General features: G+C 46.9%; 1 protein-coding gene across 1 annotated transcript in view; it reads left to right on the forward strand.

Moving 5' to 3' along the window:
- The first annotated feature begins 1,277 nt into the window (after positions 1-1,277).
- LOC134494620 (cGMP-dependent protein kinase 2-like) overlaps positions 1,278-16,508 on the forward strand; it is a 37,009-nt gene continuing 21,778 nt past the window's right edge. The window contains exons 1-10 of the mRNA XM_063299873.1: positions 1,278-1,350; positions 5,294-5,427; positions 6,839-6,995; positions 7,169-7,335; positions 10,080-10,193; positions 11,650-11,755; positions 12,285-12,348; positions 12,478-12,555; positions 13,988-14,076; positions 14,620-14,685. Coding sequence (XP_063155943.1) covers positions 5,352-5,427; positions 6,839-6,995; positions 7,169-7,335; positions 10,080-10,193; positions 11,650-11,755; positions 12,285-12,348; positions 12,478-12,555; positions 13,988-14,076; positions 14,620-14,685 — 917 coding nt within the window. The 5' untranslated portion in view covers positions 1,278-1,350; positions 5,294-5,351. The remainder of the gene's footprint in view (positions 1,351-5,293; positions 5,428-6,838; positions 6,996-7,168; positions 7,336-10,079; positions 10,194-11,649; positions 11,756-12,284; positions 12,349-12,477; positions 12,556-13,987; positions 14,077-14,619; positions 14,686-16,508) is intronic.

Here is a 16,508-nt window from a genome sequence, read left to right on the forward strand (position 1 = left end):
GCACAGAATAATGGAATAGAGTATGATTGAATAATAGAAAAAAACAGTAAAAGGAACTTGACTGGGACCAATTAGTAGAGAAGCAGTGGGCTGCCCTTCACGCTAAGCTGAGGTTAGACAACCATCAGTTGGAAAGGCTTTGGATTCCTGCATGCAGCAGGAGGTTAGGCCTGATGGTCTAAAATTATGTTCAACTCTGTCATCCTATGATTTGTCCATGTATTGAAAAAGGGCCAACATCCTCTTCAACAATTTCTGTTCTTTAAAGAAGCTTGGGTGAGAAAATTAAGTGAAACATATCAACTCTAGTTGTTTCTGCCCTTGTCTCACTGACTTCCAGTAACACCCCAAATCTGTTTCCTTGTCTCAAGGCCATGTGGTATATATGTGAAAATGAGGGAGAAGGAAGATGAACAGTCCTGCCAGTTCCACGGTGGCTTTTCCTGCTCAGGTGTAAACATTTTATGCATTTTCAGTACTCAGATTTTTAAAATAAATCAGTGCTGTTACTTGTTTCTTGATTAGCATCCACAATGCCTTTCAACCCTACTATTATTCTCCTGATGACCAGAAGACTCAGTTATCATTTGAACTTGGATCTCCTATTTTAGTCTCATTACACAACCTTCTAAAATGGATGAATTCATTTATGGGTGGGTGTTTAGACCAAGAAAAGAGAAAAAAGGAGGAAGGTCCTATGTATTTTTTTGTCCTTTCCACCATTTGTGTGGCAGGTATTGCAGGCAGTAGAGCTGCCAACACTGATCTCTGCTGTTTGTGGTTGCTTTCCAGGTTTGGCCCTCACTTAAGTGGCCTTCTCTCTAGGACAGACCAGATGCCTCTTCCTGTGGAACCAGGCCTTCCCTTCAGGTTCAATCCCTGGTACCTGTTTCTTTCATGCCCTTGTAATAAACCTGTTTGCTGGCCTGCTTTTTCCCATCTCTCTTTATATTCACACAAAGCTCTAAGGAAGTCTCTACAATCCTGGGACTTTGCACAAGGGTGAGGCATTCCTGTGTGTGAGTGTGTATAAATATGGGCCGGGTACTCCAATTGCTTCATCTTCTATTGCAGACCTTTTTCTGCATTTGCAGCATGAGGACACTGAGGCTCTGAAGAAGTCCTGCTGTGAACAAGGCTCCCACCCATTTTCCTTGTTGTCAGCAGGGAGCTGAGAAGGCAACTCCAGGCTCTTACTGGAGAGACATCTTGTGGGGGGGGGAGGGGGAATACAGGGAGGAGGATTAAGCAACACCCGGATTAATGTATAACTGACAGACAAGGTGTGGCTGGCAGCAGCACAGAACACGCAGGGCTTCCAGAGCTGAAATGGATCCCTACGAGGGACAGGTTTGTTCTGGGGTGGAAGGAGGGAGGCAGACAAAGGGTCAGCATGTGTATGGTCCTGAAGTTCTGCACCAGCATAGACATCTTGATGGGGAGGGAAAGGAAAGATGCCAAATCTATCCCAGACCAAGGCTTAGAACTGGGTATCAGGCACGTATTCCATATTCCATTTTCTAAAAATCCTTGATGAATTGGAGGAGGGAGACAGACACACAGCTCACCCACCCCATCACACATGAACGTCAACACAGATGTCTGTGGTTTCCTTGTCTGTCTTTGTAGCTGAGTGGCTCTGAAACTGTCAGTCTGTTTTGGCAAGTATTCCTCAGATGCCTGTAAAAGTGTATTTCATGAGAAGGTATGCTGAAGCTTAATTAGCTGCAATACTCACCTGGTAATCTTCCTTTGAAACCAGACCTCTGCTCCAAAGTAACCAAAGCAGTTAGAAGGATAGATCTGAGAATGTGCAGAGTGCCTGCCAGTTCCCACGGGACTATTGAGAACCAGCTAAGTCAGCTGTACCTCTGGAATAAAAGGCTAACATTTCCCCAGCTTTGCTCTTTTAGGGCTCACAGTGTTCAGCTCTTGAGCCTGCTGTGCATTTGCAAAAGGACAGACGAGGCATCTGCTTGATTTTGGTCATGCATTTTACCCTTCCCTTTTGTGAAGGATTTGTTCTCAAGCTGCTGGCTGCATTATCAAGTTGCAGGATTGTCGGTCATTTTTGCACCAGTGTGAAAGTAGCCAGGTGAAAAGAAAACCACTGGGTTAAACATTTCCACCCACCTTCAGCTGAACCAGTGCCCAGAGAAGACAGCTCATCTGCAATTGCACATGTAATGGCAATGTTTTTATGGACTAGTGTGCAGCAAATGAGGCATTGTTCCTTTTCCCTTGCCATGTTGCAGGTCTGCCTTTTTCAGATTGCACATGTCATATAGAGAGCATGGCACAAACTCAGTGGGCAGTGCCCAGACAAAAGAAGCTAAGCACTGTTCACAGAGAGTCTAAGGGTAGGGCCGGCAACACTTTACTGCCTGAATTAGAGCTGAAAATGGTATTCTCCTTCAACCCTATGCTAGCCAATGTATTGTAACACATGGGGCAGAACATTTCTCAAGCTCTTTTCCCAGTCTTGGACAGTAGAATTCCATTATGACAAATGTAAGCGCGAGTTGTTTTTTGCTTCTTCGTGACACTCAGAACCTGCTGAGACAGCCACCTTATTCTGCCTGTCCTAGGAACGTACTGTGTGATTGACTAGTTGGAAACTGTCTTCTTCCAGCCCTCCAGCTCCCTTTATTTAATCCAACGGCTGGGAAATGACAGGACATTTTCAGCCAGGGAGCACGTGAAACCTATAGTGTAGCCCTTTTAGTGGGCATATTGTTAAAAAAAAAAGAAACAAAGAAATCCCCCCTCAAGACCAGCACATCTACACCTGGTATGGCTTTATACATTTTGTGGCCCTCACCCACACCAAAAATATTAGATACAGCCCTAAGTCACCATCTCTGGCCTAAAAGGATGCTTGCATTTGTTTTCTTAGGAGAGGCACTGCTGGAACTTAACTGAGCAGACTTGTTCTTTCTTAAGCCCAGTTCTCAGGAAGATGTGACTTGATATCTCTTTGGGTTGGTTGCTGAGTGTTAAGGAAGAGTGATTCTCCCAAGCTCATTGCCTTCTCTGTTGCTACCCAAGGATGCAGCTAGGGCTGGGTCTCAGGGTCTAAGGCAGTTTTTCTCAACCCTGACAACTTTAAGATGGGTGGACTTCAACCCCCATAATTCCCAGCCAGCAGGCTGGCTGGGGAATTATGGGAGTTGAATCCACGCATCTTAAAGTTGTCAAGGTTAAGAAACGCTGGTCTAAGGAGTTGGCCTGACAGCCAAGGAGGGCTCCAGAGGACCCCTGAGAGAGCAGGTGATCAAAAGCAGCAGCAAACAACCTAAATATCATTAATTGGAGCATGCAAATTATGTTAGAGTTCAGGAGAAATCAGTTTGACTCTCTCTCTCTCTCTTTCTCTCTCTCCTTCTGCAAGCCTTTTCCAGCATTATAGTCTTTAGGTAGTTGGGGCTAGGGTTTAAATGGTTGGGCTAGGGTTTATCACTGTTTTATATTGTTATGTTTTATAAGCCAGCCAGAGCTATGTGGAACTGGATAGTAAATATATTGGTTAAATTTAACTGCCTCTAAAGCTGCTCGTCACAGCCTTCCTCCTCCTCTTCTCCCTTCTTCTTTTGGACACTTCGTATGCAGGGACGGCTGAGTTTTAGATTCCAGGTGACCAAATAGTACTTTTTTCAGAAAGAAACTGCTGTTTATTCTCAAGTAAAATGATGACAGTCTAAGGTGGGCGGAGACACTTTAAGATCATTAAGCCCAGGGTCTAAAATTATCTGCCTGCACCCTGGCTCCTGTTTCTCATGATTTACTTTTTGTTGTTGTTGGGTTATTAGACCGCCACATATAAGCCCAGGCTTGTTGTGATATTGGGACCGAGTTTCTCTGGATGGAGAGGGGAAAGAAACTCTCCCGCGCGGTGGCCTGGTTCCTCGTGGGGACCAGAAAGCGAGGCCGGCGGCCGCTCGCTCTGGCCTTGCTAGCACACAAGTGCGAGTGTGACCCGGCCAGTGGACTCCCGATTCCCGGCAGCTCCTCATGGCGGGTTTTCGCCACTGCGGACGGCGCAGCTGCTACCCACCAACTTCCAGAGAGCTACCAGCCGTCTGCAAAATATGGAGATCTATTCAAATGTGGCTGCTGATCCCACCCTCCACAGACAGGGGTGTCTCCTGGGTCGGCTGCGTCACGCGCCTTTTTGGGCAGCCGCTGAAAGGATTCTGCGGGCTGTGTTCACACAATAGTCTTGGTCCCGTGGGACAAAGACCTAGAGGCTACGTTTGCATAACATTCTAATGGTTAGGGTTAACCATGGTTAGATGGGGGGAGTGGCAGCGTACTGTAGTTACTTCACGGGCCAGTGTATTATGTGAACCCAGTCAAAGGAATTATTCAGGAACCAAGTTAAGCGTATTGTGTGAACGCAACAGCTACCATTTGGACTTGGTTTCACTTTGGACTTCCAGGAAACATAGCAAAGTGGTTGAGCCTTTCCCCAACTGAGCTGCTCCCCTTGACCCCCTTCTCACGTCCGGAGGGAGCCCCAGGGGGCCGAACACCTACGTCTCCCCCCCCCCCCGCAGACCCACTTGGCGCGTTGGCTTGGCTCCCCCCCCCCCCGCAGACCCACTTGGCGCGTTGGCTTGGCTCCCCCCCCCCCCCCCCGCAGACCCACTTGGCTCCCTCAGGGAAGCCCTCGCCGCGTACTGTGGGAAAAGCCTGCGAGTGCCCGACCTGCATCGGAGCCTGCCGGTTGCCTAGTAACACGTTGGCATCAGGAATGGCGCTGGCGGTGGAGCGCCGAGGGCAGGGAGCTCGCCGGGCCCGAGCCTCGGCAAAGATGTTGGCACGCCCACCTGCCCCCTCCCCCCACCCACAGACACCGGGGTGACTCACTCCCTCCGCCCTCCCCTCTCCGGCAGGCAGCCCCTCACTCCGCAGTTGGAGCGGCTGGCAGCGCGGAGCGTGGAGGCACCGCAGCACTTCGCAGCACTTCGGAGCGGAGCTTCAGGTGCCGCCTGGGCGGGCAGGCGGGCGGGCGGTGGGGCGCCTCGTGGGGGGATCCCAGAAAGGCGCGAGCAGGGTAGGAATGGGAGTAGGGGCGAGGGGGCACAGAGACGCTCCTGCAGCCGCCGCTGCTCCGGGCAGCTCAGCCGGGAGCAGGATCCTCCGTCTTCCGTGATCTTTGGCGCGTTGCTCTCCGGGCGGGGATCGGATGGCTGTCTGCTGCTACCTTCCGCGGTGGGCAGCGCAGCGAGCTGGATCGCGGGATCCCTGAACTGTTGATGACTTTTCTCCCCCGCCTCCCGCCTCTTTGCAGACCCGAGGGCAACTCTCCGCTGCAGCCTGACTCGCGAGTCGAACCTCTGAGACCAGCCATGGACCTCCGGCTGCGGGACCTGCGCCTTCAGGAGGAGCGGGAGTTTCTGGAGAGTGTGGCGGTACCCCAGCCAGGTAAGGCGATCCGACTCCGAAGGGTAGGAGGGCCGATAAGACGAACCCCATCCAAAGCCCCTACCCGCGGCGGTCAGAAAGCAGGAGTGCCGGCGGCTCGGGGGATGACTCCTGGAAAGAGCGGGATCGCTGCCTCGGGGTCCTTTGCAAGCTCCTCTCTCGGTTCCGGGCTGGCCCAAGGCAGGCTGGTGCCCAGGCAGAACATCCGAATTGCCCTTCCCGTGAATGAAAACGAGACACACTCGGGCGCACTGATGCGCAGCTCCTATTCATTAGAATGGGGCTTGCGCAGGAGATTGTAGCGGGAGGGGGTGTCAAATATCGCCTCCGGCCCCACATACGGTCCAGTTCCACCTACCCTTGTCTCCGGGGATGAGGGCGTCTGTCCGGATTCCCTCTAGCAAATTTGCCCCGTTTCTAGGACTGTGTCGGGCGGCGGCAGAGATCTGTTTGTTTGCTCCATCTTTGACAGCGTGCTGCTTGCTCCCACGGTCCCGATCCACCCCACCCCGTTCCGGAGGCTTTTATGTTCGATTTCGCTATCACCAGTGCTTTCCCCTCCAAGACATATTGCTTGTTTCCACGCCAAGGGGAACTCTACTACAGTTCAACAGGTGTCCCCCAAAGCTTTTTTCTGACTGGTAGTTAGGAGTTTCCTCTCCTAGACATGGTTGCTGCCTGAGCCCATCTGGAGAAGCCCAGCTCCTAACAGCTGCAGAACAGAGGCAGCCTTGTGGATCACAAGTCCTGTTTCAGGCTGGGCTGCTTGATGCCAGGCTGGGCACCTTCCTGAAATGAACCATCCATTGCCATCAGCCCAGGGTATCCCATCATGGATTCCTACGCAGTGAGGAAAACAATGCATTTCACTCATTTGCTTAATTACATCCAGTCCTTTCTTCAGAGAAATGACAGTGGTCTACCTGCTTTCCCCTTTATTTAATTCTCAGAATGCTGGTGTTGGATGGGTTGGCTGAGGAAAAGAACAACTGACTCAAAGTTAACACTGTGTGGCTGCATTCATACAGCACGCTTAAGCAGATCAGATAAAGACGAAGCAGATACTTTCATACAATGAGCTACGCTTGGTTCGCGTTAACCTTAGATTAGGGCTATTTTGTGTGAGTGTAGCTAGATGTTGTGGAAATCTAGTCCACATGAGTAATTTATGGGTCAGTGTATTCCACAAACCCAGAAAAATGGATTAATTCAGTAAGCAAGTTAAGTGCATGCAATTCCTGCCCCTAGGTCTCTTCCTTCCTAGTCCAATATTTTAAGAAAACTTTCTTCAGTTAGGTATCGCCCAGATTTGTTGGACAGCCAAAGAGTAGGGTGACTGAGAGAAAAAGGGAGATATTTAAAGATGCCAGTGTAAGGCTTTCTCTCTTCTTCTTTCTCTTTTTGATCACAGTTAATACGGAGCATGCTACAGGGCCAATGAGTGAGAATACTCTGGATCAGTCCCCGATGGAAGAAGCCAGAAGGGGCAGTAGAGGGAAAGTCATTGTCCCTGAGCCCCTTATTACTGATGGTGATTGGCAGATGCCATGTGTCCCCAAATCCCCAAGGTAACAAATTTTGTCTGCTGAAGTGGGATATCTGTCCTCAGGGTTACAAGCAGGAGATGGAATTTGGAACTCCAGTACCTGCTTGTGATATGGGGTGCCATGTGACCTGGCGGGATGGGGTGTGGAGAAGCAGCAGGAATAACCACTTGAGTATTTTTCTTCCCTTACCCCAGAGATGCCAGTCTAATTCTGGAGGCAGTTAAACGCAATGAATTCCTACGATGCCTGGGTGATGGTCAAAGCCAGAGGCTAGTGGAGAGCTTCACTTCAGAGCAGCGCCAGCCTGGTGACACTGTAGTGGCTGAGGGCGACGAGGGTCATGCCATGTACATCGTGGCTGGTGAGGGGGCTGGGGGCAGGTGTGGGGGGGGCAAGAAGGGGTATTTCCCTACTAAGACAGTTCTACCACTCTTCCCTGCCTGGGTGATCCATGGAGGTGGCCCTTCTCTGTGCCGTCCTTCCATGGCATTGTTTGCAGCACCGTTAGCTCCATTCCAAACAGCTTCAGCTGATACAGTATTCAATAAAAAGGAAGATTTTTCTTTCTATACCGTATCCCGTCATTCTGCCCTACCTAAAGAGAGCTGATTAGTGCCTCCATGAGCACTGAAAAACAGAGGGGGAAGACCATTTAATTGCATTTCCCCAGGGGAAGGAGAAATTCTCCAACAGTCTCCCCACATGGGGCTCAGGGCTTCTTTTCTTTGTTTGCCCTAAATTTTATTTCTTGCTAGTTTTTGCTATCAAATTGTATGTGTAGGCTGATCATCATTCTATATCTTCCAGAAAATCCTGGAGTGATGCCCTTTGAGGGCATTTTGTTTGTGTTTTGTGTGTGGGCAGAGATGGGAGTAGAATAGACAACAGTAATTGCCATTCCCCCCGTCTCCAAAATGATAGGGTACTCAGAGAATTCTATAGTGACCTTTTTCAAAAGGATGTGTGTAAGAAGAAAATGATGAAACATGAGTCTTTTCTTGACAAATGTCTTTTGAGAAATTTAGCTCCATTTTTTGTATTTGGCGAGGGGACTGTCTGCTTTCTTTTCCCAAATGCTCATGGTATTGGGAATTTACAGAATTTACCAAGCCAGGCAGCGTCCTGGTGCAGCAGAGAAAGATGGAAATCACTCCTGTACCCCCTTTTTCCATACAGTATATGATGTTTTCTCAAAACAAAGATCTGAGAGCAGGAAGACTGGAAGGAGAAGGGGGCTTGTATGAACTAATGACAAGATTCACATCACACTAAACCGTAATCTGGAAAAAACATTTTTTAGCATGTTGTGTGATCTCAAAATTGCAGATTGTTGGCTATGGTTTTGATATACAAATCCAGTCACTTGGAGAAAATGAGAATGTCTCTGAGACAGTGTGGAGTACTTACTACTTAGTGGTGACAGCCTGCTCTTGATAGGTATTTGTTAGGATCATGGGATCTGAGCTGCCTCTCATACTACGTTGGCTAAAAAGGGAGCTTCTCCCAACCATGTCCTGCTCCCTGGCTGTTCAGTGTGAAAGCAGTTGACCACTTGGTTGCCAAGGAGCTGCAACATCATTTGTATTGCAGCTGTTTTCCTAACGCAATGGGAAGGTGAGGTTACACTTCCCTTGAAGTTTGGCAGGGAGGTTGTGCCCCCAGAGAAAATCAAGCAAGATGAAACCGCTGTTCAAGGAATGTTGATAAGGAGAAGGGAGAGGTGCAACTCCAGCAATTGACAGCATCTTCTTGCTTTCAGCGGAGGAGCAAAGTTCAGTTGAGAACTCATGGGTGGAGAGAGGGAGAGGGAGACAGAGTGGAGACTGAGAGAAGACAGGCTAAGTATGGAATGAAGGTGTTACCAGATTCCTTCTGCTTTTTTGCTACGATAGACCAGCAAGGCGCTCCACTTGCAATGACGTGGAATAAGGGGTTTCCTATTTCTTCTGTTACAGAGCATTTGTGAATGAGGTCTTTTTCATAATCCCGCTTTTGAATTTGATTATTAATGGGATATTGGAGTATCTTAAACATGCCCTTGAAACCAGTTGCAACACTTGTTGGCAGAGTCATCTGCACTGTTTCTTCATGTTGCCACAGAACGCATGATGATAGCCAATTAGTTAGAGAGTATTTCTGAAGATCAGGCAGAGTCCTGGAGCAAGATGAGAGGTACGGTTCAAACGTCACATTGTCCTTTGGTGCTACAAGTGTCAGCTAGTCTAGAACTTATAAAACTGGCAGCGGGGAGTTTTCAGTTGTCTCCCTTGGTGTGGAACATTCAGCTAAAATGGGAGTGTTGTGGAAACCTTACCTAGTGCACATGTTACATGAACCAGCAAGACCTTGATCCCAGTTGTGCCACAGAAGAAGCAAAACTCTAATCAGGCTTTTCTTAGCTTGGCTTTTACTCCCTGGGGGACCAGAGAAGTGCTGGCCACAATCCAGACACCCTTCCACTCAAATGAGTGAGCTTTAGGAAATGATGGGCATTGCCACAGAGGGTGAGGCTGATCAATTTCATAACACTTCCTTGACTCTCAGACTCCATCAGCAGAATTGGATAAACTACTGTATAACAACGCAGGGCAGGTTGGGCTCTGTGAAGGCCATACAGGTACAATGCAACTTTTATGCATACTGACCCCAAGGAGGCTGTGCTTTTCTATCACCCCAGTGCTGGAGTCTGCAGAAACAATGCAAGGCCCTTCCTGATATCTGGACTGGTCAGCCTCATGCTTCAGAACTTTGTTCACCCTCCAGCAAATTGCTTACCTCATAATTTGTCTGTAAATACAAATTCTCAGGCTGATGGTAGTGTTCTTGCAAGACAGGGCTTTCTTTGGATGAAACCAGATGGATTTCTGCACATGCTTGTATGACTTCGCTGCAATGTTGTGTGTGGGCATGGGAAGAATTAGTGTTAATAGCAAATTACAGGAAGGTAGCATTTTACTAGCATGGCTAATAGCCATGGAGAGATTTCTTCCTCCTCCATGAAGCAGTTCAGCCTGTGTTTATCTTGGGTCAGGGAGTTAATTCCACAAGTGATGAAGCTGCAGGTGGCAATGACACATACTCATAGCCCTTATTCTCATGTTGCAGAGGGGGAGCTCAGTGTGACGCAGAAGGGGCGCCATCTCCGCAGGCTGCTCCCCGGGGATGTGTTTGGAGAGCTGGCTGTGCTATACAACTGCCAGCGCACGGCAACTGTCATGGGTAAGGAAGGGATTGTGATGTGTGTTTGCTTGTCAAGATTCTCTGCCGCTAGCACTGGCTCCAAGTTTTATTGGCTACACCTCTGTTCATCAAGAGTCGGCATTACCATCCCAATTCCTGCATGTCCCACCACCTTCATATCCTCCTCAGGGTGAATGTATAATGCTTTTCAGACTGGGCTGGTTTGGAAGCGAAAGGGGGAGGGGGAAGGAAAAAATGGAAGGGAAGAAATGATAGCTAGGGGCTTACGCGTTCTTAAGAAAATAATGTTAAAATTATGGCGAGACAACAAAGTCCTGTGACACCACAAAATTGAAACAATAGATTGTGGCAGAAGCTTTCACACCCATGGAATTCATTTGTCTTCAGTTTGCTCAGTCTCATTTGGTTTGGCTGCAAAAGACTATCATAATTACGCCTCTGGAATGTTATGCAATAATTTGATAGTATACTCATAAAATGTAATGGCTGGGGAATATTTTCACCCATCTAAAATAATTAGCCTGAGAACCGAGAGAGGAGGCTTTTATATTTTACATAAAGTATTTTATATTTAGCATGGCATATCTAAGACTTCACTCCCCTCCCCCCTCCCTCCCCATTAATGATGAGCGAGCCAAGAAGTGTAGCTTTCTATGCCAAGTGTACTGACCACAGGAGGGACAGGGACAGTTCTGGTTTCTTGGACAGGGGAGACGGGGCAATTCTGGGACAGGAAGGTGTCGAAGTATGCCTTTCCCCACAATGCCCACTAACAGCACTCAGGCCTTGGTGTGTCCTGCCTTTGCAAGTCATGCTGGGCTGGGGCATTCTTGATTCTGTTGCTATGGCAATTGTACAATTGCATCCTCTCCAACTCCCTCTACTTCTTGAACAGAAGCAGAATCTGCTTTTCTCTGTTTTCTTCCTGTGCAAATGGCCAGTTGCTGGTGATCTGTCTGAATGTGTTCGTCCTATTGGGATTTACGTCTTTGAACTTTGACTCTCTTATTTCAGCACCAGAACATTAACTTTGATACCTCATTTAATGAGCACCAGGAAAAAAAGGAAATACTACAGGATTTTGGAGGCTATGTGCATCAATCTCAACGTACGAGGGTGTTTCAGAAAGTTAATGGCAAAAGAGCTGCCCACGCTGCTTTTTGAAAATTGCAGTTTCTTTCTGAAATACCCTTTCTAAAATGTGGCTGTTGTGCTCTGTGAGAGGTGAAAGAGCGTGTATTTTGAAATCAACCTTTTTAGCATTTTGTAGCAAGGGATGCTATCATGGGCCAAGCCAGCAGTTTGTTCACTAGTGTTGCTGATGGCAGTAAACAAACTCACCATTCAGCCAGAAAAGAAAAATACTTGCCTCTTCCTTACTGCCAAATGTTGAAAAATTTATGCTGGAAAAAAACTAAGGCTACACTACAGTGAAGCCCTCCTTCCTGGTTAACCCTAGCTTCTGTCTTCTCAGCACTCACTGTGGTGCAGTTGTGGGCCATTGACCGACAGATATATCGCAGCATCATCACTGAAAATGCCAAGCGGAAACGTGCTCTGGCCCTTGCAGGCTTACGAGGGTAAGTAGCAAGGGGGCAAAGGGAGTGGAGGATCAAGAAATTAAAGTGTTTGGACAATGGGAAGGGAAAGGATAATGGAAAGTAACTTGTTCATCAGAGGGCAGGTGTGGTACAAATAAATAACTAAATATAAGCAGGCCAGATGTGTCTGTTAGGAAATGAATGTTCCCTTTGTGATTTCTTCCATGATTCCAAGAATGTTGGCTTCTGGATTTTTGGAAAAAGAAGCAATGGAAGGAGTAGAAGAAACAAGAACCAACATTACCTCTAAAGCAAGTTCTGAGTGGCAGGGCCGGTTGGGGCTTGAGGATCTGTGGAACAGACTTTGGGGTTAAAAAAAGAAAAGAAGGGTGTCGGGAGTGCAGCCATTGCTGGATAACCATAGGAGAACAGATTCCAGATCATATTCCAAATTATTGTGAGCAGATTGCACTCGGGAGTGAGTCCTGGAACTTTTGTGTCACAGATTTCCAGAGCATTCCTTGTTGTGCTTTCTCTCTCTCCCCTTCTCTTCCTATTGCCATCCCAGGGTGAAGCCTCTCCAAGGCCTGTCTGATGCTGCTCTTTCACAGCTGCTGGACTCTGCAGAAGAGGTAACTGCAAACATAATAAAGGCTCCCTCTGACTCAAAGCTGGCTAGGAAGGTGCAATGAGGGGGGTAGCTCTGAGATTCTCCCCAGCTCTTTTCAAGAGATTGAACATCTACCTGTGCATTCCTGCAGCGCACCTTTGCCCCCAACGAAATCATCATCCAGGAAGGAGATGAGGGGAGAGCCTTTTTCTTCATTCTCACTGGAGAGGTGAGTCCCAGAATAGGTAAAGTAACAAAGAAGAGATTTCAAGGAAGTCTTTCTTACCTTCACCATTCACTGCTCCTTACAACTGGCTTTCCACATGTGTAGGATGATGGTGCAAAGCCTGGCAAACAAGGCTAGCACAGAGCCCGCTCTTTTTAGCAGCCTTCTTACCCTGAGCTGCACCAGACTGGACACAGGAGTCCTCTGACATTTTGAGAGCTGTTTGCTGGAGGGCCACTGCTTTCCTGTGCCTTATGATTGCTTTGGCAGATCCTCCCACAATCCCAAGCAAATTGCTGATGGAATTCCCCTGCCTACATCCTTGACGTTCTGGAATGTCCAGTATCCTTCTCAGAATTGGAAAGGGCAGCACGCAACATAGTAATATAAAAGTGCCCTAAGCTTGAGTTCAGCTCTTAAGGATTTCACGGACCCAAATGTTCTTAGCAACAGTATAGAAGCAGTTTGCTGAACTAGGCTAAAATGGGGTATGGTGGTTTGTGGCTCAGCACGTTGCAGAAATCTAGCTGCTGTCTTAGAGCGTTGTGCAAACCAAGCCATCACATCAAGTCATTATATTGCATTATTTCTTTGGGCATAGTAAAAGGTAGCAGCGCGGGCAGTTGTGTGTGCCCCTAGAAGGACACATGTTACACCTCTGCTCTGCGAGCTGCGTTGGTGGGCGGTTTGCTTCCAGGTCCAATTCAAGGTGCTGTTTTTCACCATTGAAGCCCTTCATGGCATGGGGCCGGGTTATCCGAGGGACCGCCTCTCCCAAGTTATACTGCCTGTCCTGCCAGATCTGGCATAGAAGGCATGCTGCGGGTCCTGTCCGCCAGGGAACTACACCTGGCGGGTCCCAGGAGGCGGGCCTTCTCTGCCGTGGCACTTGCCCTATGGAATCCTCTCCCCCTGGAAGTGAGGTTAGCTCCACCCTTCTTAGCATTAGGCAGGCCTCTCAAAACCTGGCTATGCCTTCAGGCCTGGGGGTCCCAGGCAGCCAGGAAGATCTTGCAGTGGCTCCCTTACTGGGCTAACATCATCCTCTCTTGTTGTGCTTTTTTATAGTTTTTTAAAAATGAATGTTTTTATGTATTTATTGCTTTTTAAAATTAAGTATTGTACGCTGCCCAGAGTCGCTTTTTGTGAAATGGGTGGCCATACAAATTTGACAAATAAATAAATAAATAAATAAAAATGTTATATGAACACAATAGTTGCCTTTTGTCAACCCCAGTTTAGAGTTTAGTGTGCTTTGTGAACCTAATCAGTTTGAGCTTTTCTACCCTTTTCCCAACTGCTGTACCTATTTCAGTAGCTGGCACTTAAGTAGCTTGCCCTGTCTTGCTGCTCTCCAAGTGCCAAGCTGGGGAAAAGTCCCCTCTTTTCCTCCTGCCATGCTGCCTGGTCCTCATTTCTTTCCTGGTCTCTGCAGGTTGAGGTGACCAGGAATGTAGATGGACAGGAGGAGCACATCCGAGTGCTAAAGGCTGGGGACCACTTTGGGGAGCTTTCCCTCATCCGGTAAGTGTGGGACACTGGCAGGCTTTGGGCCAATGTTCCTCAACCTTGGCAACTTTAAGATGTGTGGACTTCAACTCCCAGAATTCCCCAATCAGCCATGCTGGCTAGGGAATTCTGGGAGTTGAAGTTATCAGAGTTGAGAAACTTTGCTTTGGGCACTAGTTGATACAGATGCCCACCGGAGGTGACAGAAATATCTTAATATTGAATGTGAATATTGATATAACTTCTTGTTAGACAAAGGGAAGTTGATTGGGCTGGGAGGTCCTCATGTAAGATTCACATGGGTCAAGAGCTTTGGACATGTATCCCACTGAGCCTCTCCCATGAACACTTGTAGGAATCTTCACTTGATCCAGATCAATCTTCTCAGTGAGGATCCCTTTGCTGGTGTATTTTTGGATGAGGACTTACATGCATATCAATACATCCTGGACTGTTTTTCTGCTTTGGGCTGTAGTCTTGTTAATTAGAGATGGCAACAGGGTAAAGTATGAATTGATTTTCTTTCTTGTCCATTTTTCCACTTTTCCGCACATGCAGCAACATCCGCCGAACAGCCAGCTGTCGAGCACAGGATGAAGTAACCTGCATTGCAGTAGCTAAGGAGTAAGTAATGTTGACTTCCTGCATATATAGCGTGAGAGGGAATCAAGATGGAGCCTAAGCGTACAAACTTGCATCATGGAATCTGTGGCTAGAACTGGCTTTAAAAGAGCCTATGTTTTCTCCCTAGTATCAGAACTGCAAAGCCAAACCACCTGAAATAGTATTGTAGAAGCTACTTCCAACCCTGCCTGCCTCATTTTCCACTCTGTAGAAAACATCCACTGATGATGGGCTGGTAGGGAAGGGAAGGGGGAAGGTGACAGATGTGTTAACTCCAGAGGAGAAAAGGCACTCAAGAGCAGTCCAACAAATTGCAAACCTAAGAGGGCACAGAAGCTTAGAAAATGCACAGGGTGCTTGTGGGGAGCCCTCGGGTGAGTTTGTTGCAGCCAGTGTTGATGGACTAAGGGCATTTCACCAAGTGTCCGGAAGCTTATCTTCAGTAGGCATATGGATGCAGAGGGTAGAAAAATGGTTAGTAGCTGTGAAACACAAGGGGGTTGAGCCGTTTTATGTCAGGCTGCAGTGCAAAGACAGGAGTCAACAACTTTGTGGAGAGCTCAAGAGTCACCTGGAAGGGGCTTTTCTTCCTTGGTTTGAGGTGAACATTTGGGGGTCTTCTTTACTTTAAAACTATTCTAAGCTTATTGTAGAGCTTACTGTATAGGTTTCATGTGCTTCTTTCTTCAGATACTGAGAAATTATGCCACCAGTTTTCAGCAGTGGTAAAGGGACACTATGGGGGCTCCAAAAAGGAGCTTGGAGGAAGCCCCTGTGGTCTTGGGGCCATAGTTTCCCACCCAGAATACAAGTCAAGGACAATCTATGGCTGTTTGCTGTTCCTAGCTTGCACAGCTTTACATCAGTGACTAAAATTTCTAATAACTGTATAGTAAGATTTTAACAAGGCAGTCCTCTGCTTCGAAGATGGCTGTCTAAAACACAGTGGCTGGATTCTCACAACATGCCAGGCTGAAAAGGGTTTGGGTAGTTTGTAATTCAGGCTATTGTAGAAATCCAGATTTTGAAATGAAGCAGGGGTGGGGGTGTCAACAATCACTTCCACTACTTGCCTCTCAGAAGGGTAGAGTTGGCCATTGTATGATGATTTGTGTTTATACTCTCCTTTTGAAATCAATATTCAAATAGCTTACGTTTGAATAACAGTGCGTATGGCAAACTTGTTTCTAGTGTAGCCCTAGGGAAAAAAAAGGTCTTTGTTTCCTTTTATTACGTTGTTATAAATCTTAGTACATTGTGTTGTTTCCATACATGGTTTCCATTCATTGATGTTTGTATAATACGATTAAAAATTACTAACATTCTATTATTTAAATAGCTTAGAGACTGAGGATAGAAAAGAGAGAGAAAAATATCCTATCAATGTTAATTGCAATTTAGGATGGCAATATTACAAGCATAAAATTATTAAAGCTAAATAGTAATTGTAATAAACTTTCATCCAAAGTTGAGTATAACATTGAAAAAGAACCACTACAACTCAAATCAAAATAATTGTCATATACTAGAGGTTTCAGTCTTAAGCTGATTACTTACTAAAGTCTCCCTTATATTGTTACTTTGTGTGTGTGTGTGTGTCTGTATACACATACATACACATGCAGTGTGTGTGTGTATAATACCTATATATATATAATACCTATTAATAAAAGGAAAAAGTAGAGCAAATTTAACAATAATTAATTAACAAAAAAGAGAAAAAGGAAAAGGAAAATAATAAAAAAAACTATTGGGTTTCTGACTCTCCCTCTTTTTATACACCTACTGATTTGCAATATTTGTAGACATTTAGGCCCCCTCAG

This window comes from Candoia aspera, chromosome 1, assembly GCF_035149785.1.
Source record: "Candoia aspera isolate rCanAsp1 chromosome 1, rCanAsp1.hap2, whole genome shotgun sequence".
Taxonomy (NCBI): Eukaryota; Metazoa; Chordata; class Lepidosauria; order Squamata; family Boidae; genus Candoia; species Candoia aspera.